Here is a 25,764-nt window from a genome sequence, read left to right on the forward strand (position 1 = left end):
AAGCCACAAATTTCTCACACGTGGAGTTCAGGGATGTTTGTTGGTAGGGTTGTTGTAGCGCTGTGGACCCTGAATCCATCGCTCTCTTCCATCGTGCTTCTCGTTTAGCCGAACGTTTCTCCTGTCTTATAGATAAGCCCACGTGGGATCCCACGCCCGCAATACACCGGTCTCTACAGCCGGGCCAAGAGCGTGAACCGGCGCCGAGGAGATGTTGATACGCCGTTAGGGGTAACGTCAACCGGCATGGAAATGCCGTTCCTCCACAATCGCCGGCGCCACGTGCGTCGCGATAGTCCCTGAGTCGCTCGGTCGTGTTCATGTTCGGCCGCTTGGTGGACATTCAAAAGGTGACATTGAGAAAAAGACGTCAGGCTCAACAATCCTTTAGCAAGGGCAGGGTTTCATAGCGACCTTGTAGCTTATCACGGACAAACTTTGGTTACGTTCCAAGCTGTCGGGATCGTTCGTCCGAATCGTATGTCTTGCGTGGGGGGGAATATATAAATGACAGTCGAGATGCTCTTTATGAAGGTGTTCAACAAACTCAGTTCCTCATCACTCTCGCAATAGACCTTATCATCTCTTTGATACACGATGGAACAAGCCAACAAGAACGAAGTCCCTCCCGAAAAGATCCTCGTGGTCGCTTCGGACGAGAGCGTCTCTGCAGAACCTGAGCCAAAGGAGCAAACTCAGCGTGCACCTGGCATCCTAGATGTCCTCGTACAAGGTGTTGCTCTCTTCTCTGACGGATACAATATCCAGATCATTGGATACATGAACACTGTTCTTGCAAAGCTGTACGTTGATCGCGCCAGTTGTTGGAAGCCACACTCACGCGAGCAGGTACCCAAAGGAGATGACACCCGAGGTCAAGACCAGGCTGTCCAATTCGATTCTTATCGGTGACATTTTTGGTATGCTTTTCTTTGGTCTCTGCATCGATCGTTTCGGAAGACGGATTGGTATCTTCCTCACGACCTTTTTCTTGGTTCTGGTACGTTGCCATCCCAACTTCACCAGACTAGAGCTCCCTAACACTACTTTAGGGTATCATTATTGCCACTGCTTCTCATGGTGTGACCGTTGAGGGCATGTTTTGGATGATGGTGATTGGTCGAGGTGTTGCTGGTGTCGGAGCAGGTCTGTCCCCCTATTATCAACTTGACAACAGATAAACTCACACCATCTAGGCGGAGAGTACGCCGTCTGCACCGCACAGGCTGTGGAGTGTGCCGATAGTACTGAGGCCATGCAGAAGCGCCGCGGCATGCTCGTTGCTGTTGCGACCAACGCTGCCATCATCTCGGGCTTTGTGGGCTCGAGTATCGTATCGCTGATTGTCATCGCCGCCTACAAGGGTGAGCCAAGTGACGGCATCTGGCGTATCTGCTTTGGTATTGGTATTATTGTGAGTTGACTTCCAATCCCTGGTAAGCATTAAGTTGACCAGTGAAGCTCCCTCTTGCCATCTTCCTCTTCCGTCTCCGACTTGTCGATTCCACTCAGTACAACAAGCACGCTATCAAGCGCAAGGTGCCATATATGCTCGCCATCAAGTTCTACTGGAAGCCTCTGCTCGGGTGCTGCTCTGCTTGGTTCCTCTTCGACGCTGTTGTCTACCCATTCAACCTCCTGGCTCCCACTCTCGTCGCCGGCTTCTCGGAAAACCAGACTATGCAGGAGTCGATCGGTTGGTCAGCTCTCATCAACTTCTTTGCCCTTCCAGGTGCCTTTATCGGCGCCATGCTCATGGATCGCATCGGTCGACGCCAGACTTATGCTCTAGGTTGGGCCATTGTCTGCGTCTTCGGATTTGTCATTGGAGGCACAATGTTCCCTTTGAGCAGCTCATCAGCATTCCCTGCTTTCGTGACTCTTTACGGTCTGTTCCAGACGTTCCTCTCCGTTGGCCCTGGCGACTGCAACTTCCTAGTGAGCAGCGAGAGTTTCCCCACACCGCTTAGAGGACATTTCCTTGGCTTCGCTGCGGCTGTGGGCAAGGCCGGTGCTGCCGTTGGCACAGAAGCGTTGAGCAAGGCACTTAATAGCTTTGACGATAGGCTCAAGGGTCAGCAGGTAGTGTTTCTCATCGGCAGCGGTATTTCCGTCGTTGGAACTTTGTGTGTGTGGTTCTTGATTCCCAATGTGAGTATGCTCTGTCAAATAGGCGGTATCCTAGCTAACATCATCAAAGCACCCCAAGACACTGGAGGAGGAGGATGCTCGCTTCCGAGCATACTTGGAGGAGAATGGTTACGACGTTAGTCAGATGGGGCTGAAGGGTTAGGCGGAGTTGCATGCTTCAACTGCGGATGGGGACATTTACAAACAATTGAAGTTGACCGGGGCGGTCCATTCATCAAGGTCAACTATCTTCTCAAACGCGCTACCACGCGGTTACAATACTAGTGTAATTGTTCACCCATGCTTGAGAATGATTTCCGTAAAATGTGATCTCTACTTCAGCCAAGTCACACAGATACTTGAAACACCTGAAATCTGCTATTCAATCGCGGACTACTTGGTTGAATGCACCAAAGATACATGGGCTCAAATCGCACGAGTATTGAGCGATTCCTTCATATCAAGCCATCCCAGCTACGACTTTAACCAGCTCAAGGCTCCAGAGGCTTCATAGGCTTGACAGGAGCGATGATGGTCTCTCCAAAGGCCGCAGCGGTCTTTCCACTATCAGCCACGATATTTTGGGCGTTGACAGAGGCTGACAAGTCCGACGCAAGGAAGACACCAATGTTGGCGATCTCGATGGGCTCGGGAATACGGTTGTAGTAGTACTTCTCATCTGCATGGCGTCCCAGAACACTATCAAACACCTCTTTGGCATTTTCCTTATTCAGGTTCTCATCAAATGCAGCGCCAGAGACTGTGTTGGCAGATGTCACAGCGATGCTCGACTTGACGAAGCCAGGAGCGATCGAGTTGACACGGATGTGCGAGGCTGAGAGCTGAACTGAGGCGGATTTGAGCATGCCAGCAACAGCCGCCTTGGCAGTAGCTGGTGTAGTTTGGTCAGTATCGAGACCCAAAAATATCAGGCCCAAGCTTACAGTATGAGATATCTGAGATAGCGCCAGAAACTCCAGCCATGAAGCTTGTGACGATAATGGAACCGGAGGGACGGGGCTTCTCATCAGAAGTGTTGCACATGGCATTTCCACCGTACTTAAGGGCCAGGAAGAAGGATCGTTGCATCACATTGATGGCAAAATCGTAGTACTTGGCATCTGTATCCTCCAGTGTCCTATGTTTTAGTTAGCAGCGTAAACTCTGGATGTAGCATGTCCAAGCCCGTACTTGTAATTACCGAATCCAGCGTTGGCAAAGTAAAAGTCCAGTCGTCCATAAGTGGCAATGATCTCCTTCAGCACAGAGAGGGTCTGGTCCTCAGATGTGACATCAAGGATGGCTCCGTGAACCTGACACGAGGAGCCAGCATCCTTAACTTCCTGTTGCAGAGAAGGAATATTGACCAGTGTCAGATCGGTGGCATACACAGCCTTGGCTCCTGCGAGGGCAAGAGACATGACAAGCGATCGCCCGATGCCAAAAGGCGATCCAGCACCGGTGACGATGCCGACCTTGTTGGTGAGAAGAGTTGATGAGTAAGCCATCGTGATAGTATAGGGAAATAGATGAATGGTTTTTTGAACAAAATTCAGGATACGAAGATCAGTCCGAAAGTAGGTAGACAGAAGTGGAGGGAGATGTGTGTATGCAAGAGGTGGGTGTGGTTGAGGGACACCAACGAATAATCTCGCAATTACTTTATATAGAACCATTCAACACAACCGGTGAACTGTAAACAACCCGAATTCCGAGCCAATAGCACTTCTCATAGTTATTCCAACGTAATCGAGGTCCACGACGGGTCCTCGGTTGTAGAGCCACCTTGCGAGGTCTCCGCGGATTCCGCGGTCTACACGGTCTCCACGCAAAGTCTAGAACACCCGAAGCCTCAGTGAACGTCACAGACATGGGCTTTTACCTAGTACAGTAGGAATGGGGTAGATCTCGGCCCGCTTCGGTTGGTACTTGCATGGCTAGTCAAACCGTGGAGAATTCGGGGCCGATGTGGTTGTAGATATCCTCAATAAATAGAGAAAGAGCCCGGGATGAGAAGCAACCAACCACGCAGATCCCATTATTAACAACAAGCATCATGTTGCTATCAACCATATTCGACTTTTTCCAACGTTCCCCCTCTGGGGAGACAAACACTCTTTCCTTGTACCTTCAGACTCTGCTACTCGGCGTTGTTTTTTGGCTTGCCTTCTTCTACTTCTCCAAGCCCAAGTACTACTCGGGATTTCCCATCGTCTCCTCTGAAGCCAAGGGGACTCCAGCAACAAGATGGTTTCTTGAAGGATATCAGATGGTCTTGAGAGGACTCAAGACTGTCTCTGGTCCCTTCCAGGTCATGACCGGCACTGGTCCTATCCTCGTCTTGCCTAACAACTACGCTAACGAGGTCCGCAACAACCCCCACCTGAGCTTCAATCGCTTCTTTGACAAGGACTTCTTTGTGAATTATCCAGGGTTTGAGGCCTACAAAACTGGATATCAGGATGGCACCTTTATCCAGGAAGTTGTCCGAACCAAACTCACCCAATCATTGGGTTTGGTCACCAACGATCTCGTTGGTGAAATGACCGCCTCTGCCCACGATCTCATCGGAGAATACAAGGAGTTCAAGACAGTCACACTCAAGGAAGTCATCTCTCTAATGGTAGCAAGACTTTCATCCCGTGTCTTCTTGGGCAAAAACCTCGCCCGAAACGACCGCTGGTTGCATATCGCTATGCATTACACACACGACTCTTACTCTGCGGCTGCTGAGCTCCGCCAGTGGCCTTTCTTCCTTCGACCTTTTGTCTACTGGTTCCTGCCCCTGTGCCGCAAGCTACGCCAGGAAGTCAAGGATGCCGATGCTTTGATCATGCCCGAGGTGAACAGACGCAAGGAGGCCGTCCTGAAGGCTCAAGCATCTGGTGAGAAGCCGCCCCGAACTTCAGATACTATTGGCTGGATGTTTGAGATCTCTCGCGGTCGCGACGTGAACTATGTCTATGGTCAGCTGTTTTTGAGCTTTGCAGCCATTCATACCACCACAGAGACCATCACCGGCTGTGTCCTGGATATCAGCTCGTATCCCGAGATTGCGCAACCGCTGCGTGAGGAGATTATCAGTGTCATTGGTGAACACGGCTGGGCCAAGACGTCTCTTTACAAGCTGAAGCTTATGGACAGCTTCATGAAGGAGAGCCAACGTCGTCACTACATGGGCATGAGTAAGTCTCAATCAGACATAATTCGCAACATGACACGGCGCTAACTGTAATAGCCTCTATCCATCGCCATGCGGACGAGGATGTCAAGTTGTCCGACGGCCACGTTATCAAGAAGGGAAGCAGAATGTGTGTCACTGCCGATCCATTCATCGACCCCAAGGTCTATCCCGAGCCTGAGAAGTACGACGTTTACCGCTTCCTAAATCTAAGATCACAGCCTGGCCAGGAGAACACCCATCAATTTGTCACCACATCTCCTCAGCATATGCTGTTCGGCCATGGTACTCATGCCTGCCCTGGACGATTCTTTGCCAGTAACGAGATGAAGATTGCCCTGTGCCATCTCATTCTCAAGTACGACTGGAAGTTGTGTGATGGCCAGACCGAGAGGCCCAAGAATATTCAGGTGGACGCTGGGTTCCTCACAGATCCCACCGTCCAGGTCATGGTCAGGAGGAGAGAGGCAGAGATTGATCTGGATGTAGGCATCGCTGAGGAGTGATTCATTCAGGATAAGAGTCGAGTTATGTGAAGGGGGTGCTTCTAAGGGTTATATCTGTGTACTTCCAAGAGTCTAGCCAAGATACACTGTCGACAAACCTTTTCTATGCTCAAATGTCGCTTCACACTGCTATTATCACCTTCGTGCTAGTGAGGGCAACCTGTATAGCACGTCTATTCTAAGTTTCTTATGATTCTGAACAGCCTCAATCGTCTCTCTCCCCCAGCTCTCCCGCCCTTCGGCCCAGCATCAGACCCAAATCAGTTGGAAGTAATGTTCACCTCCCCAAGCACAACCATCTTCGTCTTTCCGGGGTCCATGAATGCCATGCAATCCTCTCCTGCAGCTGCGGAGTTTTCAGCGCTAGAAAGCAAGGCCGACATGCTCTGGAAGTCGGCTTCACTCTTGAACTTGAGTTCGGACACGCAGTCAAACTCAAAGTCAGCTTGAGTTCCAGCGATAATGGTTGCCGCATGTTTTCCATCCGCGTCAGAGCGGAGGATATATCGTCGAGAATGCGAGAGGGGGAAACTGGCCCCAAGAAGCTTCTTCATGAGGGGGATGTGTTTGTTTTCGTAGTGGTCTTTGAATTGATCAGGTGTCATCTGAGGGTTGCGATAGACGAGCATTATGACCGTGTAAGTCATAGTGAAGATTCTGATATGATAAGATGTTTCGATGTGTAGGGTGGCAAGTCGTAAGGAAAGATAGATTCCGGAAATGAGGAAGCGCTTGAATAATCTCAAGAAACGTCTCAGGAGAGGAACTTGGCCGATTTGATACGGTCGTTCGCGTGATGCCGGAGCTAGTCATTATATGTCCTCGTGATGCCGGGTTAATAAAGACTAGCTCGGGGGCTTGATATTCACCGAGTCCGAATTCCACGGAATACGCGGGGCACAGTAGCGGCCGAGAGGATAGTATATTTATTTAAATGGCCATTGCCGGTATCATGTTGAGACTCTTGCAATAAGTCTTATATTTTATTAACTTGACTTCACTACACCTCAACTCTCCTCTCATCATGCCATCAAACATCAACGCTACAAGCCCTCATCTCGAAGCAGCCTTGCAGGCTGTGCTCGACCGCGGAGAAACTGGTGTTTCTATCACCGCCTACTATCGTGGCAAGCTCATTGCGCATGGCACCGCAGGATACGCCGATGTTTCTGAGAAACGTCCCGTTGATGAGAAGACGCTGTTTCCCGTCTTCTCTGTCACCAAGGGCATCACCGCTTTGGCAGCTCACATACAAGCAGACCGTGGCCTTCTCAACCTTCAAGATCCAATTTCCAAGTACTGGCCTGAGTTTGCGGTTAATGGAAAGGAGAATATCACGATTGAGGACGCCTTATCTCACAGAGCCGGTATCCCACAGATGCCAGATGGTGTCACCCCTGAACTGATGGCAGACTGGAATTGGATGATTCGACAAGTTGCCGCCTTCACACCAAAGTTTACACCAGGTACTGCAAATGCCTACCACGTTCTAGTATGGGGCTGGATTGTTGGAGAGGTGGTCCGCCGGACTGACCCCAAGAGCCGACCCTTCGGCCAGTTTGTCACCGAGGAGATATGCGAGCCTCTAGGCGTCAAGGACCTATACTTTGGTGTTCCTGACTCTGAGCTCTCCAGAGTAGCCACATTGTCCGGCGGCAATGAAATGTTCCTGGAAGACACCTACAACACCAGTCCGACCGCCGTCTTCCCTGGCTCGGACGTACACAACCTCAAGTTCGTTCGACAAGCCTGCGACCCTGGCGCAGGAGCCATTGGTAATGCTCCAGCCATAGCTCGAGTATTCGCCATGGTAGCTGAAGGGGGTGAGCTTGATGGTGCCAGGCTTCTTTCTGAGAACTATGTCAGGGGGATGACACGGTTCCGCCAAAACCCCTATGATCAGGACAAGGTGCTTCCAATTCCTGTGTGGTTTGGTGCAGCTGGCTTCTGGCTTGGAGGAGAAATAGGTGCCTCGGACCCTCTGGTTGGAGATCATCGCGATATTATTTATAGTCCTGGAGCAGGCGGTTCTATTGCGTGGGCAGATATTCGTGACAGGATCGCGGTTAGCATTTGTCATAACAATATGGATGCTGGTGTTTCTATTGACCCAGAGCCGATCTGGACACCCATCGGCAAAGCCATCCGGGCGATCATTAAAGAGAAAGAAGCAGGAATAGGAGAGGGGCCGTAACGTGGAGCGAGATTAGTTTGAGCCCTTCGCCATGCTAATGGTCATTTGTATTGTACACAATGTAGAAATGAGCATTTATGCTAACAAGAGTGTCTATTTCTTCATCGTCTCTAAGCCTAACCCATAGGTAGTCCTGTGAACTCTAGGGATAATGCTTCTTGCCCTTACATCGCATCATCGAGAAGAAATGATGCCGGATCAATGGTAGTCATATCCCAATCCTCAGTCCCCTCCAAGAACCTATCCAACCCAGCCCACTCGTCAGAAAAGGGGTTTTGTAATGGTATGCAAAAGGTAGCAGTGCTCCCGGCGACAGTATGGTTGTTTTGCGTGGTTGTGTGGCTGTTCAAGAAAGCCTCGGCGATTCGAAAGAGAGCTTTGCAGAGAAAGAGTTGCTTCTCGGCATAATCGAGGGCACTCCCAACCTGCTCCAGACTACTAAGGACTTCCTGAAGAAGGGTTAGATCACCGTGGTCGGAGTGGGCGATGCAGTGGAGGAAAGTGACAACGAAGGGCGTAAAGGAAGTGTAATAGAATATCCTATTCATCCAGTCAGTCAAACAATTCTTCGGGAAGGTAGATCTTCTCACCAGAATGCGTAATTGGATAAGACGTGGTCTGCCGAACAGCTCAGGCGAGGATAGTAGTTGAGGTGAGCTTGGAGCCCCTGATGCGCAGCCTCATAGCACGCCGGGGAAATATCTTGAGCAGACCCTGACGAAGCCGTACCACGGTGAATAAGGGTAAGAGAAGAGTAGTATATGATATCCGCAGGCCCGAATGTAGCTGCAAACGACTCATAATCAAAGGCTTCAGAGAAGTCGATGTTGGTCCAGTTGGCATGCCACGTACTTAACTGTGACTCAAGATCAATAGCAACGGCAACACGGTGTTCGGGCTGCTGCTTTTTGGCAGCCGGAGAATACAGCGAGTCGTATATCTTCCCCTGAATCCTGGCAAATTCGACAAACGAGGCAAAGGCCTGGTCCCAAGGTGTCCTTCCGGGCTCATCAGAAACAGCATTCAGACCAGTGTCGACATCCAGGTCTTGGATGATTGAAGTTCGTCCGAGGCGAGAAGAGAGGTTTTTATCGGCTATATAGATGTGCCAGAACAACCGTCTTACTGATGACGCCTCAGCTGATGGGAGTCGTGAGACGCGGTGTTCGCGATGGTAGCCAAGGGCAAGGCAGTGTCTAGCTGCGGTAGATGTCAGGCTCCATTGTAGAGGCAACTTAGCCCTGATCTGAGCATGCGCCATCTACTGCTAAATCAGTTTTTGTTATCGCTTTAGACCAAGGTTTTTACCCCTATAACCAGTATCATGACGTTTTCTCTCGTCGGCATGGCCATCACCTCGTATACCTCGAGTCCCGTTTGGAACTGGCTCTCACAAATACGTTGGTAACGTGTTATTTCCTCAGAGGTGATCTCGGAATCTTCAATGTTGTCAAGTTCTCGCAAGACAACACTGAGCATGCCGTTGAGGAGAGTCACATCGGCAGCTGAGACTGAATCCAGAGGAAAGTAGATACGCCGGCATAACTTTTCAATCTGGAGACGATCATAGACGCCATGGAAGTAATAAAGAATGGGTTGGACACCTTGGATGTTTAGTTTCCGGCACTAACAAGCTGAGCTGGAGCAAACCTTTTCGTTCTCTAAGCACCCTCAGGATCGCCAACACAAACGTTGATGGTGGCAAGCGCATCTTGAGATCATCAGTCGCCGGTACTGGGGCTGAGATGTAGTCATCCCTATTCACACCTGAGGCTTCATGCTGCCGGGCCATATCACGAAGGTTCGCCAGTTGTTGGGCAACAGCAGGTGAGTGTGAAGATTCGGATGACGTCAACTCTGCGACTTGTATGGCATTCAAAGCCTGTCGCCCAAATGAGGAGTCACCCTCTTCTTGGGTGTGATCTCCAAAGACATCATGCTGTCGAACTACTGGGTTGCTACTGTTCGAGCAGTGCGGTGAAGGCACCGTGTCTGCAGAGTCCCGATTTTGCAGCCGTTCCTTCAGACCATCGACTTCAAGCTGAAGGTCTGCGAGTTTGGCTTCAAAGCGCGCAAAGTAGGAAAGCGTATCCTGACTTGGTAGGCTGCTTCAAGATGATCAACTCCGAACTAACTAGGTACTGATACGTGGCCTGTGTGGCATACCTGGCCTGTGTATCCACAGCCGGTCGGGCACTACGAGGATTGCCACCCCTTGGACAGTCGAGCCCTGAGATGGTGCAGTTGGAGCAAGGCACGAGACGATTACATCGAACCTATCACAGAAGAAGTATGAGTCTGTTGGTCATCCATCTATCGGTCGATCCATTGGCTGCAGGTAGATCTTACCTTGCGTGCTCGGCAGTTGTGGCACTAGGAACGCGTCGTTAGCATCACTGTGTCGCGTCAACGTGTGGCGTGTGTTGGTGACTGACAGCTCTTGGAATCACTCTTTGCTTGGGGGCCGTATCTTGAGATTCCATGATAGAGTATGGGCAGGATCGATGTAGAGAGGTTGACCTTGAGGAGATGGGTCTCGGTAGTTCAAAGGCGGAGTAAACAAGCCATCCGGGCCCGGCTGAGTAAAGTCCGGGGCTTGGGCCCGTTCCGGAATAGCGAAGCGTGCATTGATCAATGACGCAACACCTGACTCGTATTCATAACAAAGAATTGTGTCTCGAAGACACGAATACGGCTCAAGAATAAAGACAAAGAAGGTAGGCAAAAAGGAAAGTAAGGCAAAAAGAATTGGGTGCTCCCCCGGGAAGGCTCGAACTTCCGATCTCCCGATTGTCTGCAAGTAACAGTCGGACGCTTTAGCCAACTAAGCCACAGGGGATATGTTGTTGCGTGGCTTCAACACTTCCAAACTCGTCTCTTGAGCTGGGCCGCCAAACCCGGGAGACAGGACATTTGAGGTCGAGAAGACAATGTCTAAGTCCTTTCAACCGTTCCCGTAATGAGTTTCTCCAGAGGCGAGCGTACCTAGTTCCCTAATGGCCTCATCCCCGTCTAGTCCCCAGCGATAGTACGTGCAAAGATGGAACCAATTTCAAGGCCAAAGCCAGATATGAATACATTTATCACAAAGTACATGTCATCCACGCATGTTACTACACAGTCGACAAGACCAATTACCCCCTCCCTAGATCATGGCTATATGCCGAGGAACTAGAGACTTCACTCTGTAGTCTCCGACTCGTTTTCACGGTCCAGCTTCTCCTTTTCTCTCTTCTCAATGGTCGTTTGCTTCTCCCACATGGCGTGGTACCGACCTTGAAGGGCAAGCAATTCGTTGTGAGTGCCGCGCTCAACGATGACGCCCTTGTGAAGCACCACAATCTGGTCAGAGGTGGTGATGGTGGACAGACGATGTCTACAGAGATTATCAGAAAATGCCTCATAAAAAGAAATTGCGAAAACATTGTGAGTCATTGACGTACGCGATGGTAATTGTAGTTCGTCCCGCAGTAACACGCTCAAGGGCGTCTTGAATCTGCCTCTCGGTGTGGGAATCAAGAGATGCAGTGGCCTCATCCAGGAGCAAGATACGAGCATCTTTGAGGATGGCTCGGGCAATGGCGATCTGTGAGTGAACCATGGTCAGTCAACTGATACAGCATAGATAGGGTAAACGGGACAAGATAGGCCACCTACACGCTGTCGTTCACCTCCAGACAACTTCAGACCTCGTTCTCCGACCTTGGTTTCGTATCCATCAGGGAAGCCGAGAATACGGTCATGGATGTTGGCAGCCTTGCAAGCCGCGAAGACATCAGTCTCCGAGGCATGAGGACTGGCGTAAAGCAAGTTGTACATGATAGTCGCATTGAACAAGACCGTGTCTTGCGGCACAACACCAATGTTCTTGCGGAGGCTATCAAGCGTCACGTCTCTCAGATCATGGCCGTCAATGGTGATGGAACCGTCAGAAACATCATAGAAGCGGAAGAGAAGCTTGAGACAAGTCGACTTGCCGCTACCAGACTCTCCCACGATGGCCGTCTTGGTGCCAGGAGCGACGGTGAAGCTAATGTCGTTGATCACGGGCTCTCCCTTGTTGCTCTGGTAAGAGAACTTGACGTTGTTGAAGGCAACCTCGCCTCGTGGCGAGGGCATCTTGATAGCATCCTCCTTTTCGACGACGCCAGACGTCTCCTTGAACTAGTTCTAGTTAGCAATTGTGATCACCATCCACAGTCATCGATCGCATACAATATCGAGCAGACGTTCAGCCTCAATGAGGTTATTCTGCAGCATGGTGTAGTAGGTTCCAAAGAAGTTGAGAGGACCCTGAAGCTGGACAAAGTAGTTGATCAAGCTGACAAACTCGCCAACCGTTTGTTCGCCGATGGAGATCTTGTAGGCGGAAACAGCCACAAGGAGAGCGGTTCCGAGGGTGAAAATCGAGCTCTGGGTGAGGTTGAGGCCATTGAGCGACCACTGCACCAGGCGTTCCGCATATTGGTAGACAACCACATGATCCTTGAAGCGCTGGGTTTCACGGGAGACGGCACAGTTGTGCTGCACTGTCTCGTATGCGAGGAGAGCATCCGTCTTGATGGCCTCCATCTCGCGTGCCTTGGTCGTCATGTCTCTCCGCTGCTTACCACGGTACTTGGCGACGTAGATGGTGAGGAAGATGTAAGACCACATGATGAAGAACACAATGATGGTGTAGAAGGGGTCGTACTTGGCGAAGAAGAAGACACCGGCGACGAAGATGTCAAAAACCATAGGGAACACTTGGAAGCAAAAGTTCTCCAGGAATGTGTTCATGGATGCACCTCGACTCAGCGCACTGGTGACTTCGCCAATCTTCTTGTTGAGATGGAACTCGAGAGAGAGCCCCAACACATGTTCGAATGCCGCCGAGGAGAGTCTTCGGAAGAGTGATTGTGAGACGGGAATCCAAAGAACGGATCTTGCGGCACCGAGAGCTCCTTGGTTGCCCTGGAGGGCGCGGTACACGACGTAGAGGGCAATTTCCTTGTACGGTAGACGGCCCTTGCCCAAGTTGTCGACCAACACTCCAAGCTGCACAGGGGCCAAGACGTTGACGGTACGCTGACAAATCAGGAGAACAAGGCAAACGACGACGATGGCCTGATACATAGGCGAGTCTTTGGGCCTGGATAGGGTCAGCTTAGAGGATCAATGTGCGCCTATGTCTACGCACCATAGATAAGGGAACAAGACCCGGAATCCAGCAAAGTAGTCGAGCCAGCCGGTTCCTGAAACTTGGGTTCTCTTGGCTGGTGTTGCGGGCGCGGGCACGCTTCCGTAGTTGCTGGGCGAGCCATTGCCATTCTCCAGAAGGGACTGGCGTTCTTCTGGTGCCGACTTGGGTTGGGGAGGCCTCAGCTTAAACTCTCTCAAGACAAGACTGCCTATCATGAGTATAAAGACAGCGATTCTAGACAATCCTAGAATGATGAGAATGTCAAGAAAGGTAGAAGAAGATCGCAGCAACGACTTCTCGGAGTAAAAGATGCCAGCAATGACAGTCTCTAGAAGGGCACCGGCGAGCCATGCATAGCAATGCGCACTGATCGGAGACCACGGCCCTTCCGGATCTGGCAGCAACCCTGCGAAGAAGTAAAGCAAAACACCGACATGAGATGCCTACATTCAATCTTAGTAAGCACAAGAGCATTGGTGGCAAGGGATGAAGAACGAACCAGATACGCGCTGAAGGAGAAGTCGACAGTGCCGTCTGAGTCATGGTGGCCACTAACTGCCTCTCGCGCAGTAATAGCTATACTAGCCACAAATAGGAGAGACAAGACAAGTTGCAGAAACCAGATGACTCTCGCGTAGACTCGTCGGATACTCTCGGCCTTTTGCTTCTGCTCATTATCTAGCGCGATGCGACGCGGTTCCCGACCGCGACTGAGGTAGAATTGGAGGCATTGGGAACCCAGCAAAGTCACAAAGAGGAGACATGGGTAGAGGTAGAAGATTACCTTCAATCCCACCTCCGGGCTCGCCATGATTTTCAATGAATTGAGGAATTGGCCAGGAGAGAATGCGCAAGTCCCTCGATTTGATGAGGGTGATGTCAACCTCGGGTGCCTTGGTGCCCGGCTTATAGTTTATCCGTGCGTTCCGGATGTGATGACCAAGCATCTAACCTACCCTGTAGTTGACGGGATGAGAACTGGGGAAATACTCAAACTGGCTGTATGGTGGCTAAAGAAAGAACTAAATGGGAAGCCTAGCACAGTATTTATGTTAAAACGGTGTTTTTGGAGTTCTGAAGGACCTGGATCGACATCCTGGAGAGTTGTGGAAGCTGATGGCATGATCAACCTTCGCTTTCCGCCCAAGTATTGCGAGTTATGTTCGGCCATGTCTCAGATTCGCTTCGGCCAAAACTCCGAAAAGGCTAATTTTAACGTGATGAAGGAGAAACAGTGGTTTTCAACTTGGGTTGGCAAAGTGATGGTTGGAAATCTCGATGACCGACACCCGCACAGATGTGGAATAGCTACCAAGGGCTTCATCTATACCCCCATATGTCAAAGACATTCCCATCTGCAGGAGCCCATCAGGGGAAACTCATCAACGTCAAGAATTGAGGAAGCCAATAACCGAAATTTCATCCCATGGGGCGATCAAGCGGTACGGGCAATTCATTTTCGATCCGACATGCCCTGATGAAAAGCTGGGCCAACGGCGCAATCAAGGCCTCAAAGATACCGATATTCGGATTCTACCAAGACTTCCAGTCACGGGCCAGTTTACCAAAGACTGTTCAAAGGCCAATCGGCCGGCCACTTCAATGCTGTTGGAGCTGGGTAGGAGGAAAGAGATGAGAAATGTACTTCCATGGCCATTGTGTCTAAGTCTCCCTCCTCTGTCTATCCCTCTACCTCGCTGGTTAGATCATGTAAAATCGTCCAGCGCTGCCGCCTGTTTAGAGCTTGGAGTCCTCGGAGAAAACCACCAAACTTTTGTCCGGTAGTTGGTTTTGCCAGTTTCGGAAACATTTCGCCTCGCCCTTGGGCCGTGTCCCATGAGACATGGTCCTCCCAGACGCAAAAGAATTCATTCATTCAGGCTCTAGGCGTTTCAATTTGATTGCCATACGAATTTGGCAATGGCGTCGGATGCCTCATCCCCAGAGGTTGCGGAAAGTAACGTCGCCTCCTTGAATGATAACTCTTAATTGTTTGACGACATGTTTCACAACTGAGGTTGGGTGGGCATCTTATGAGCAGGCAACGGGGCCTGGAGGTCTAAAGAAGTTGGTTGAGTGACTTACATATCTACTAAGCACCTGTTATAAGATCAATCTCCTCTTTAACATTACTTTATAGAGACTAACAGGACCAGGGTGAAACGGCACAATGCGTTCAGAGCATCGCGAGATGGCTTTTTAGGATTTTTGGATAGCTAGCTTACTTTAACGGTTGAAATAGCGATGAGAAATCTGAGTTTTTTGGCTTTGGCTTTGGCTTTGGCTTTGGCTGCAAGGGTTTTTGGCCTCGGACAAGACAAGCCATCCAAGGCCGAGGCGAGCTTGACATTTGACGTGCAGGGGTTGAGACTGGAATCACAACGGCGGATCTCACTAATGCCGCGGATCCTTACTAGGTCCTGGACCTGCGATGACAGGGTTGAACGCATGTGCCTCAGTGAGCTACCGAGTTCTGCTGGGGAGCCGCTTCCGGGGGAGATTGCATGTGTTTTGAACGACATGTTTGATAGTGACGGCTGACTTTGGGCGGGAACCCATCAAGCCCGAAAGCCCGTCCCACTCTTGAAAGTCCGTCCCACAACTTTAAGCCCGTCCCACATAGTTGTTGCGCCAAGGGCTGTCAAAGCTCCAGGGGGGAGTTGACGGAGTGCCGAGCTGATATTCTGTAGATATCAACATCAATATGCCAGGGGCGTCGAGATGTAAATATTTTAATTAAGTTTGGTTCGCTTTATTGCAGTCACCAATGCGACCAAATTCTGTACAAATTCACTGACCACCTTCAAAGCCAACTTGATGTGATATTCCACGCTCTTTCCTTACCTATTCTTCAACCTTGATTAATTCCTATTCACATTTTCTTGCGTTTCATCTTTTTTGAACTTGTCTTTTTAAACTCATCTCTTTGAGCGGCACCATGCTTCCCGACAAACCTCTCGGCCCCGAGACCGACACATCACTTCCCACGACGGACAAGAGACCATCTTCGTTCAACACTTCAATCACCGATGTTGCGAACAGCAACAACTACGACGAGGGAGAAGAGCACGTCCATGATGAAGTGCTCCAGCTCGCCAGGAGGTTGACGACCCAGTCTCAACACGGCGGCGCTTTACCCTCCCTCTTCCCCCTTCCCCAGGAAGGGCCTCTCGACCCCAACAGCCCGCAGTTTAATGCAAAGCAATGGGCCAAGGCCTTCTTCAAAGCCAGGACCGAGTCGCTCGAGGGGAACCCACCCAAGACAACAGGAGTCGCCTTCAAGAACCTCAGCGTTTACGGGTTCGGCTCCGACACCGATTTCCAGAAGACGGTTGGGAACATCGTGCTGGAGGCTGGCACGATGGTGAAGAAGCTGTTCCGCAGTAAGCTTCTCCGCGGGAAGCAGCAACGGGTTGACATCCTACACGACCTGGAGGGTGTTGTCCACAGCGGGGAGATGCTCTGCGTCCTAGGCCCCCCCGGATCCGGCTGCTCGACGTTCCTTAAGACCATCGCCGGCGACACCCATGGCTTCCACATCGAAGAATCGTCCTGCCTCAATTACCAAGGCATACACCCCGACCAGATCAAAACTGCATTCCGTGGCGAAGCTATATACACGGCAGAGGTTGACCACCACTTTCCACAACTCTCAGTGGGTGAAACCCTGTCTTTTGCTGCTGCTGCCCGCTGCCCAAAGACTATCCCTTCTGGAGTCACGCGCAGCGAGTATATCGAGCATCTCCGCGATGTGACGATGGCGATGTTTGGTATATCACATACCAAGAATACCCGCGTGGGTAATGATTTTATTCGAGGTGTGAGCGGCGGCGAGAGGAAAAGAGTCACGATCGCCGAGGCATCCCTCAGTTACTCCCCTTTGCAATGCTGGGACAATAGCACACGTGGCCTCGACAGCGCAAACGCGGTAGAATTCTGCCGAACCTTGAGGACCCAGGCTGACGTTATGGGTTGCACCTCGTGTGTCGCCATCTATCAGGCTCCTCAGGATGCTTATGACGTGAGTCTCTATAAAATCCTTCCGAAATCTGGGAACCGCACTGACATCTTGAAAGGTCTTTGAAAAGGTTCTGGTCCTCTACAAGGGTCGGCAAATCTTCTTTGGCAAAGCAGACAGGGCAAAGGGGTATTTCGAGGAGCTCGGGTTTGTCTGTTCAGAACAACAAACCACAGCTGACTTCCTGACGTCCATGACGAGTCCCTCGGAACGCATCGTCCGCCCAGGCTGGGAGGACAAGACTCCCCGAAGCCCCGAGGAGTTCTCCCAGGCCTGGAAACAGAGCCGAGACCGCGCCCTGCTGCTAGAGGAGATCGAAGACTATGTCGAACGACATCCCTTCCACAGCGAACACTACGACAAGTTCCTCGAATCGAGACGCATGGACCAGTCATCCGCTCAACGCGCAAAATCTCCATTCACCTTATCCTATCTCCAACAGATAAGGCTGACCATGCGGCGGAGCTTTGTCCTGCTCAGGACTGATCCTAGCCTGCTCATCACCATGCTGGTCACCAACTTCCTGCAGGCCATCATTGTCAGCAGTATTTTCTACAACCTGCCCGACACGACCGACTCCTTCCAGCAGCGCGGCGTTCTACTATTCTTCCTCATCCTCATGAACGCCTTCGCTAGTATCCTAGAGATCATCAACCTCTATGCTAAACGCAAGATCATTGAGAAGCATGCCCGATACGCCTTATATCACCCAAGCGCCGAAGCTTTATCTTCAATCGTCGTGGATTTGCCCTACAAGGTCGTCAATTGCATATTCACGAATATCGCCCTATACTTCATGGGGAATCTACGCCGCGAACCAGGAGCCTTCTTCTTCTTCTTATTGCTCATCTTCACGACCACCCTAACCATGTCTATGCTCTTCCGGCTAATCGGTTCCGTCACCAAATCCATTGATCAGGCCATGGCACCGTCTGCAATCATCCTGCTCGGCTTGATCCTATATACCGGTTTTACCATCCCCATTCAGTATATGCGAAGCTGGATTAGCTGGAGTCGTTGGGCCAACCCACTCTTCTACGGCCTTGAGTCCATCATGCTCAACGAGTTTACGGGCAGAGACTTCCCGTGCTCTGCCTATATCCCCTTTGGCCCAGCGTACGACGACGTGTCGTCAGGAGGCAGAGCATGTTCCGCGCAGGGATCTATTCCTGGGCAGGACACAGTGAGCGGCACTGCTTTCGTCAAGATTGCCTACGGATATGATACCGCCCATAAATGGCGCAACTTCGGTGTCATGATCGCCTTCATGATCCTCTACATGGCACTTCACCTCATCGCCGCTGAGTACGTTGCATCTGAGCGGTCCAAAGGAGAGGTGCTCGTTTATGTCCGCAAAGCCATGAAGCACCTCAAGAAGCCAGTTGAAGACATCGAAAGCGGCCAAGTGACTTCCTCACACCAGCAGACGCACGATGGGCTTACCTCAGGGACCGAGGTTGAGAAACAAACTTCTGTGTTTCATTGGAATGATATTTGCTATGACATCAAGATCAAGGGGGAACCTCGACGGATTCTTGATCGGGTTGACGGTTGGGTCAAGCCGGGCACCCTCACAGCGCTAATGGTAAGGGCCTGCATGTTCTGGTGATCGAGTATCCCATAACTAACGAGTACACAGGGTTCTTCCGGAGCTGGAAAGACTACGCTTCTCGACGTGCTCGCCAGCCGTGTGACGATGGGTATTGTCACAGGCGAAATGCTTGTCAATGGCAAGCTCCGGGACGAGTCCTTTCAGCGGAAAACCGGCTACGTTCAGCAACAAGACCTCCATCTACATACCTCGACCGTTCGCGAGGCCCTGGCCTTTAGTGCCTTGCTCCGACAACCATCGCACTACAGTCGGCAAGAGAAGCTCGATTATGTGGAAGTAGTCATTGGGTTGCTTAGCATGGAAGAATATGCCGATGCTGTCATCGGCGTGCCCGGCGAAGGCCTCAATGTCGAGCAGCGTAAGCGACTTACGATTGGTGTTGAGCTCGCTGCTCGCCCTCAGCTCCTTCTCTTCTTTGATGAGCCTACCTCGGGCTTAGACAGTCAGACATCATGGTCTATCTGTAACCTGATGGAGAAGCTAACAAAAAGCGGTCAAGCTATCCTCTGCACTATCCATCAGCCTTCTGCTATGCTCTTTCAGAGGTTTGATAGGCTTCTCCTTTTATCCAAGGGACAAACCATTTATTTCGGAGATATCGGCAAGGACGCAAACATACTCGTCGACTATTTCACGCGTAACGGAGCTCACGACCTTCCCGACAGATCAAACCCAGCCGAGTACATGCTTGAAGTCATTGGCGCAGCCCCCGGCGCGACAACCGAGATCGATTGGCCTACGGTTTGGCGGAGCAGTCCTGAGTATCAGTTGGTCCAGGAGGAGCTTGGAAGGCTTGCGTCTTCAGCAACGTCTGGGCAACCGCGTGAGGATGCTTCCATGTACAAGGAGTTTGCAGCGTCTGCCGTGGAGCAGCACACCCAGGTCACGAAGCGTGTCTTTCAACAGTATTGGAGAAGCCCCACGTACATCTACTCGAAACTGCTTCTGGCACTGGGCTCGGTAAGGATACAAGCCAGGGACCTGTTGGGACAGATGTGCTAACCGACACAGTCATTATTCATTGGCCTCTCCTTCTTGGATGGAGACAACACGCAACGCGGGCTGCTCAACCAGATGTTTGGCGTATTCATTTTCCTCAGCGTTTTCCCGCAACTGGTCAATCAGATCATGCCTGTCTTTGCTGCCCAGCGTACGATGTACGAGGCCCGCGAGCGCCCCTCCAAGGCGTACTCTTGGAAGGCATTCATGTCTGCAAACATTGTCGTTGAACTCACCTGGAACTCGGTAAGTCGAACTGAACGCCTTCAAAACCCTCAGCATAGAACTAATCTCGGTGACAGCTCATGTCAGTTTTCTGCTATGTCTGCTGGTACTATCCTATCGGCCTGTACAAGAACGCCGAGTGGACCGATTCCGTGCACTCACGAGGCATCACCATGTTCCTGCACCTCTGGATCTTTTTCATGTTTTCCAGCACGTTTGCAAACATGATGATTGCTGGAATTCCAACCCCTGACATGGCTGGAGGTGCCATGAATCTATTGCTGATCATGATGTTTACATTCTGCGGGTAAGTTCCTCTTGTAGACATCACAGACAAAGAATACCACGGATGGAAACTTACTTGATGTGCAGTGTTCTTGCGGGGCCCGATGCCCTTCCTGGTTTCTGGATTTTCATGTACCGCATCAATCCCTTCACTTACATCATCGAGAGCTTCCTGGGCACCTCTCTAGGCAACGCTCCCATGTACTGCGAGTCCAACGAGTTTGTGCACTTCACAGCTCCAGACGGTACGACATGCGGAGAGTACGCTTCCGACTTTTTGGCCCAAGCGGGAGGCTATCTCGCCGACTCAAATACGACCGACTGCCAATACTGCGCCATGTCTGAGACCAACACATTCTTGGCCAGCGTCAACGTCAGCTTTGGACATAGGTGGAGGGACTTTGGGTTCATGTGGGTGTATTGTATCTTTAATATCGCCATGGCCTTTGTTTTTTACTGGTTGGCAAGAGTTCCGAAGAACAAGAAGCCAAAGAAAGAGTAAGAGTCGTTGGGTGGTGGTGTTTCATCTCCTCTCTCAGGACTAAAAGGGGAGGAACTTATAGACATGGGCTTTTCCTTGGATCGTTCTACATCACTGGGTTGTAAAAAGATTGTATTTAGAAACCGCAGCATTTTAATAAATTTCTCCTTCTCCTTCTCCTTTGCTGGTACCGCCAACCACTATAATGAGGTGGTGAGGCCGAGACATACCGTTTCTAAGCAAATGCCTTGGTCTAGGCTGCCTGCGCCGTGGTTGAGTAACAGCCGATGAATCAATTCGTTCCACCAACCTTGATACAGTACCTCGTGCTTCGGACATGCTTGGGCCCCGAAATGATCAAGGCTGGTCCTCCGCCGCCTCGCTGTCTTGGCAAGTCCGTACGCCGGGAAGAGTATCGGACTTTAGAAATCTCCGTCAGCCCGCATCTCCGGCCTCATCCTCGCGAGCCAGGGAGCGTGCACATGGCATGTCAACACAGAGCAGCCATTGGCTGACTCTCGTTACCCAGACGCCCACTTTGCCAAGCCCCTGAATTTCCAGTAAGTCAGATGACCGGGAACCCACCACCCCGGGAACCCGCCACCCCCGCTTTTTCCTTCAACACCAAGACCTTGATCAAATTGATCACTTATATAACGATCTTTATATCAAATTGAAGCTATTCTAGCTAATCAAAATGCCTGAATATACGGATGAAGACCTCAATGAGGCAATTCAGAAGGTTAAAAACGGAAGCTTGGTTATCAAAGTAGCCAATCAGCACTCAGTTCCTCGATCTTCCCTCCGGGACCGGCTTGCCAGAAAGGAGCCCAAAGGAAGGGCTCATGAGGGTCAATAGCGGCTTTCTCATGCCCTTGAAAAGGAGCTCTGTGATTGGCTGAGGGTTCAAGATGCCCTTGGAACCCCGTTAATACACTTCCAAATTAGGCAATTAGTGCAGCGTGTGTTGATGGTCTAAGGAGACTTAAGGCCGCTTGGCAAGCATTAGATTGACCGGTTTATAGCCCGCAACCAACGAATTAAAATGCTCCGTGCGGTTCGAATTGAAGCTAAGCAAATCAGGGGCTCGAAAGCAGTTATTATCTGGGCTTGGTTTGACCAATTGAAGGACCTAGAGGTCATCGTCATCTGGCATTAGCATCGTTAGAATATGGATGAAATTGGCATCTTCTAAGGAGTCGGTCTTAACGGCCTAGTGGTTGGCTAATTAGAGAGAAGAAAAGCTATCAAAAAGGACCCTAAGTTACGTAATTAGGTTACTATTACTGAGTATATAAGTGCAGATAGCCGGCACCTTCCCCCTTTGGTTATCTTCAAAGGTAAAGAGCCTTAATAATAGTAGTTTCCAAAGGATCCTTCCCTTTTGAGTAATTGGTTCTTTATGGCATCTCTAAAGGGCTAGACTAATAACATTATTAGCCACAAGTGGCTCGAGAAGGTCTTTATCTCGTTTACAGAGCCAGAAGAGACTAATAAGAAGAGGCTCCTTTTCCTAGATGGGCATGATAGCTACCTATCTGAGGCTTTTATCTTTGGTTGCTTTAGAGCAAATATATACCCCTGTCACTTGCCGGCATATATATCATATATCCTTTAGCCCCTTGACCTATTATGCTTTAGTATTCTTAAGAGGAATTACTGAAATGAGCTCTCTCTTATGGCCTTATTAGTTAAAGAAGGCCTAACGGCAAAGGTAACCTTCCTTCGGTGTTATTATAAGGCCTAGGCCGCTACACTTACGGAAGCTAATATCAAGAGTGGCTAGCGAGGATCAGGCCTGTGGCCAATTGACGTTCAAAAGCCTCTCTCGAGCCCATATATAATACCGGATGAAGAAGAGGCTTAAGCTGCCGAAGAAGGTAATTTAACCCCATAAGTAGCAAATCAGGAGCCTAAATTATCCCTCTTTCATACGCCTAAGCGGACCGAAGATATGGCTGACCTTATAAGGGCTGCCTTCTACGTTGAGGAATTGACCCTAATGAGGAGGCTCTTTTGCCGCACGGTTGGCAAGGGGCTAGAGAAAGAGACCCTTAAAAGGGTAATAGAATCAGGTCGAGCCGACCAATTAGAAGCTCGTATGAGCTAATTACGTATTGTAAAGAGACGGAAGGTTAATAAACCGCCTGATTAGGTTGTGCGTGAGATAAAGGAGCTATATGCAATAAGGAGCCTAATGCGGCAAGAGGAGGAAAAGGAGGCTTGCTAAGGAGCTTATTTTCTTATCATCTGATCTATTTATATTACTAATTTACTCAAATTAGCTAATTATTGGCTTTCTTTGTTATGATATGAGTGATCGTTATGATCGTGGTCCTTGGTGTTGTGGCTTAAAGTGGGGCTGGCGGGTTCCCGGGGTGGCGGGTTCCCGGTCATCTGACTTATCAACCGTGCAACTGCCGTGCCGGGCTTCTCGGACTCCGGTCTATCTCCTTTGCCCTACCTACCTCAAAAAATGTCAGAATTCTCTGGATCGGATTTGGCAGTTCATTCATCATCCGTCTTGTCATCCCTGATGCCCAGTATCGGCAAGCGCCCACGCTATCCCCGGAACTTCGATATTCGTGTCCCCCTGTATGGATCCCGCTGCGCAATCAAGTCAGGGCCACAATGAGCTGGCGGTAAGCATGACTAGACCCAGGCTCCTGGGCCAACACTCTCTCTGAAAACAATTATATGTCATTCTGATGCGGATACAAAACAGTGCCTTGGTTGCAAGGCCCGAAAGGTAATGAGACGGCACTACTTCCTCCCGCCCCTTCCACGTTGGCCATTGCTTGAACTCGAGTTCTTGTGTCTTTCACGCATGTGGTTCCATTTTCATTTAATCGTAGGCTTACAGCATCACTAGACTCGCTGTAACCGGGCTAAACCCACCTGCGATGGATGCTTTGCTCGGCATTTAACATGCACATATCCCAACAAGAGGAAAAAAAGATCTAATGTCCCGAAGACAAGGCCCCAGCCGATGTATGTTATACTCTTGATGGTCCCTCCTAGCTGACCTTGACTGACCTGCCTGAGCCGCGTCAGAGATCGTGACTTAACGACCATCCTTGAGAGGATTCAACAGGTTGAGGAAAAATGCTCGCAGCTAGCGGCTGCCGGTATATCACCGCAAGTAGCCACTGACAGAGAATCCATCGGCCTCGCTTGTGATGGCTTGAGAAGGTATCATGGCCCTTTTCCAGCGTCGTCTGGGCAGTCTCCCAGCGTGAAATCCACGGTCTCTTCGGCACCATCGAGAACCGAAGCCGATGCTATTGGAGAAGTGTCGGAAGCCAGCTGGACAAATTGTCTAAATATACCCACCAGTCCAAGTGCGCTCCTGAAACAAGTTCTTGACAACGTTTTAAGTGTCAAGCGGCAGGGCTTAGACGACAAGATTGCACATCTAGACGACCACGTTCGGCCAGAACTTGCCAGAGCCTGCGTCCATAGTAAGACGTTTCTTCTTTCACCTTGACGCCAAGCCCCATGGTTCCTCTATTAACAGCCTTTTCAGACTTTTGTGAGCACTACCAGATCGACACATTCCCGGACTTCATCAACACAAAGCTCATGTACCTAATGCCGGACATCGTCGACATGCCCGAGATCAGCGTCGACCCAGCATCCCTTGTTCTCTATTACAGCGTGCTCTATCACGGCTCTTTAATGATTTCTGATGAAACAAGACGGCAAGAAGGGACCTTGGAACAAAAAATATACATTTGCTGCCTCCGTGCCATACCGGCTTGGGAGGGACAAGCTGTGAAGACCAAGACGGATCTAATCGCTGCCATTCTTCTCGTACGTAGGCCAAGAACTCATGGAACCCTTCCCCATCTTGGTGTATCATGGGACTCACGGTTGATTTCCAGACGCGAGCCGCATTACAACAGTGTGACTTTGAGTTTAGTTGGAGAATGTACAAGCTTGTGTGCCAGTGCGTGCAAACCCTCAACATGCACAAGATGGACCAGAGCTTTCCTGGCATTTTGATGAGCCCAGAACTTCTTTCAGACGGCGCAGACCATCACAGAAAGGGCCTTTGGGGGTTGGTGCTCGTGGAGCTCTTCTTTCGGCTCCTGCACGACAAGCCTGCCACAATGACGGCCAACTTGACTGAATGGCGCGTTAATCTTCCCTGGCTGAATTCAGACCCTGGACTGACGGAGCACGTGGTACCTACATTGACATTCCTTGTCAAGTCGCGGTTGACGTTCCTCCTCCTGCGGTTCTTTGACATATTCAGCGAGGATACCCAAGATAAGAACAGCGTGGTCGACAGCGTTGAGGGACTCTGTGGAGAGATTGAAGATTTGTTTGAAGAATGGTCCCTGGTGAGTTTTATATCCTTGTCCTTGCTTCGTATATTTCCGGTGAAGTCGAGCAAGAAGCAGGTTCTCTGACCGGCCGTACCCGAACAGAGAGATGCTCTCACAAAACAAGAGGATAACAGCGCCTACTGGTGGATGCTATACGACCTGATGATTACAGGATACTCCTCCGTGATGGTTATGATATACAAAATTGCAACCCTCAAGTCCGATAGATCTGGAACACTCTGCACAGCCGATGACGTACCTGTCACCCCTTTATCGGTCAATACCGCCCGCCGCATATTGGACCTCGCACGATTAACTCTGGAGAGGTATCCGAGCCCAGCAACCGCATCCTATGAGTTTGGTGCATTCCGTTGCTACGTCGCCTACGGCTGCATGGTCAATCATCTCTCAAGCAGCAACCCCACGAAGCTTGCAGCGAAGGATATGAAGCTGCTGGAGCAGGTTGCCCACAGCATGAGCATTATAGCAGAGACAGACAAGGACCTTTTACCGTTGGCTCGCACGCTCCATGATCTGAATGAAGGTATTCACGCGAGTTGGGAAGAAAAAACTGTGGAAAACGATGGGATGGCTGGTGAAGAGGGTAGCCAAGAGTAGAT

At 50.5% G+C, this 25,764-nt stretch overlaps 8 protein-coding genes and 1 pseudogene across 9 annotated transcripts, besides 1 other annotated feature; 5 read left to right on the forward strand and 4 right to left on the reverse strand.

The window, feature by feature from the left end:
- Positions 1-597: 597 nt before the first annotated feature.
- NCS54_00964500 (MFS domain-containing protein) lies at positions 598-2,293 on the forward strand (the record flags this gene model as incomplete). The annotated part of the gene is made up of 6 exons (XM_053154986.1): positions 598-803; positions 850-1,000; positions 1,053-1,146; positions 1,197-1,414; positions 1,462-2,151; positions 2,201-2,293. The coding sequence occupies 6 exons, from the start codon at positions 598-600 to the stop codon at positions 2,291-2,293; spliced, it is 1,452 nt and encodes a 483-aa protein (XP_053010961.1).
- Positions 2,294-2,621: 328 nt separating this feature from the next.
- Positions 2,622-3,638, reverse strand: NCS54_00964600 (Hypothetical protein; the record flags this gene model as incomplete). Its single annotated transcript, XM_053154987.1, has 3 exons — positions 2,622-3,022; positions 3,075-3,268; positions 3,322-3,638. The coding sequence occupies 3 exons, from the start codon at positions 3,636-3,638 to the stop codon at positions 2,622-2,624; spliced, it is 912 nt and encodes a 303-aa protein (XP_053010962.1).
- A 548-nt stretch (positions 3,639-4,186) lies between these two features.
- On the forward strand, positions 4,187-5,817 carry NCS54_00964700 (Hypothetical protein; the record flags this gene model as incomplete). Its single annotated transcript, XM_053154988.1, has 2 exons — positions 4,187-5,315; positions 5,369-5,817. The coding sequence occupies 2 exons, from the start codon at positions 4,187-4,189 to the stop codon at positions 5,815-5,817; spliced, it is 1,578 nt and encodes a 525-aa protein (XP_053010963.1).
- A 260-nt stretch (positions 5,818-6,077) lies between these two features.
- On the reverse strand, positions 6,078-6,464 carry NCS54_00964800 (EthD domain-containing protein; the record flags this gene model as incomplete). The annotated part of the gene is made up of 1 exon (XM_053154989.1): positions 6,078-6,464. One exon carries the CDS (start codon positions 6,462-6,464, stop codon positions 6,078-6,080), a length of 387 nt encoding a protein of 128 aa, XP_053010964.1.
- A 377-nt stretch (positions 6,465-6,841) lies between these two features.
- NCS54_00964900 (Beta-lactamase domain-containing protein) lies at positions 6,842-8,011 on the forward strand (the record flags this gene model as incomplete). Its single annotated transcript, XM_053154990.1, has 1 exon — positions 6,842-8,011. One exon carries the CDS (start codon positions 6,842-6,844, stop codon positions 8,009-8,011), a length of 1,170 nt encoding a protein of 389 aa, XP_053010965.1.
- A 164-nt stretch (positions 8,012-8,175) lies between these two features.
- NCS54_00965000 lies at positions 8,176-10,530 on the reverse strand (annotated as a pseudogene). Its single transcript has 7 exons — positions 10,447-10,530; positions 10,361-10,384; positions 10,178-10,287; positions 9,662-10,116; positions 9,320-9,615; positions 8,602-9,272; positions 8,176-8,551 (listed from the first exon to the last, which is right to left on the reverse strand).
- Positions 8,176-10,530: a sequence feature.
- A 661-nt stretch (positions 10,531-11,191) lies between these two features.
- On the reverse strand, positions 11,192-14,022 carry NCS54_00965100 (Hypothetical protein; the record flags this gene model as incomplete). The annotated part of the gene is made up of 6 exons (XM_053154991.1): positions 13,693-14,022; positions 13,191-13,636; positions 12,227-13,142; positions 11,669-12,175; positions 11,455-11,597; positions 11,192-11,387 (listed from the first exon to the last, which is right to left on the reverse strand). Exons 1-6 carry the CDS (start codon positions 14,002-14,004, stop codon positions 11,192-11,194), a joined length of 2,520 nt encoding a protein of 839 aa, XP_053010966.1. The 5' UTR covers positions 14,005-14,022.
- A 2,109-nt stretch (positions 14,023-16,131) lies between these two features.
- Positions 16,132-20,834, forward strand: NCS54_00965200 (Hypothetical protein; the record flags this gene model as incomplete). The annotated part of the gene is made up of 6 exons (XM_053154992.1): positions 16,132-17,214; positions 17,270-18,796; positions 18,851-19,783; positions 19,835-20,068; positions 20,125-20,354; positions 20,420-20,834. 6 exons carry the CDS (start codon positions 16,132-16,134, stop codon positions 20,832-20,834), a joined length of 4,422 nt encoding a protein of 1,473 aa, XP_053010967.1.
- Positions 20,835-24,311: 3,477 nt separating this feature from the next.
- NCS54_00965300 (Hypothetical protein) lies at positions 24,312-25,762 on the forward strand (the record flags this gene model as incomplete). The annotated part of the gene is made up of 3 exons (XM_053154993.1): positions 24,312-24,626; positions 24,698-25,159; positions 25,247-25,762. 3 exons carry the CDS (start codon positions 24,312-24,314, stop codon positions 25,760-25,762), a joined length of 1,293 nt encoding a protein of 430 aa, XP_053010968.1.
- Between the last annotated feature and the right edge of the window lie 2 nt (positions 25,763-25,764).

This window comes from Fusarium falciforme, chromosome 7 (genome assembly GCF_026873545.1).
Source record: "Fusarium falciforme chromosome 7, complete sequence".
Taxonomy (NCBI): Eukaryota; Fungi; Ascomycota; class Sordariomycetes; order Hypocreales; family Nectriaceae; genus Fusarium; species Fusarium falciforme.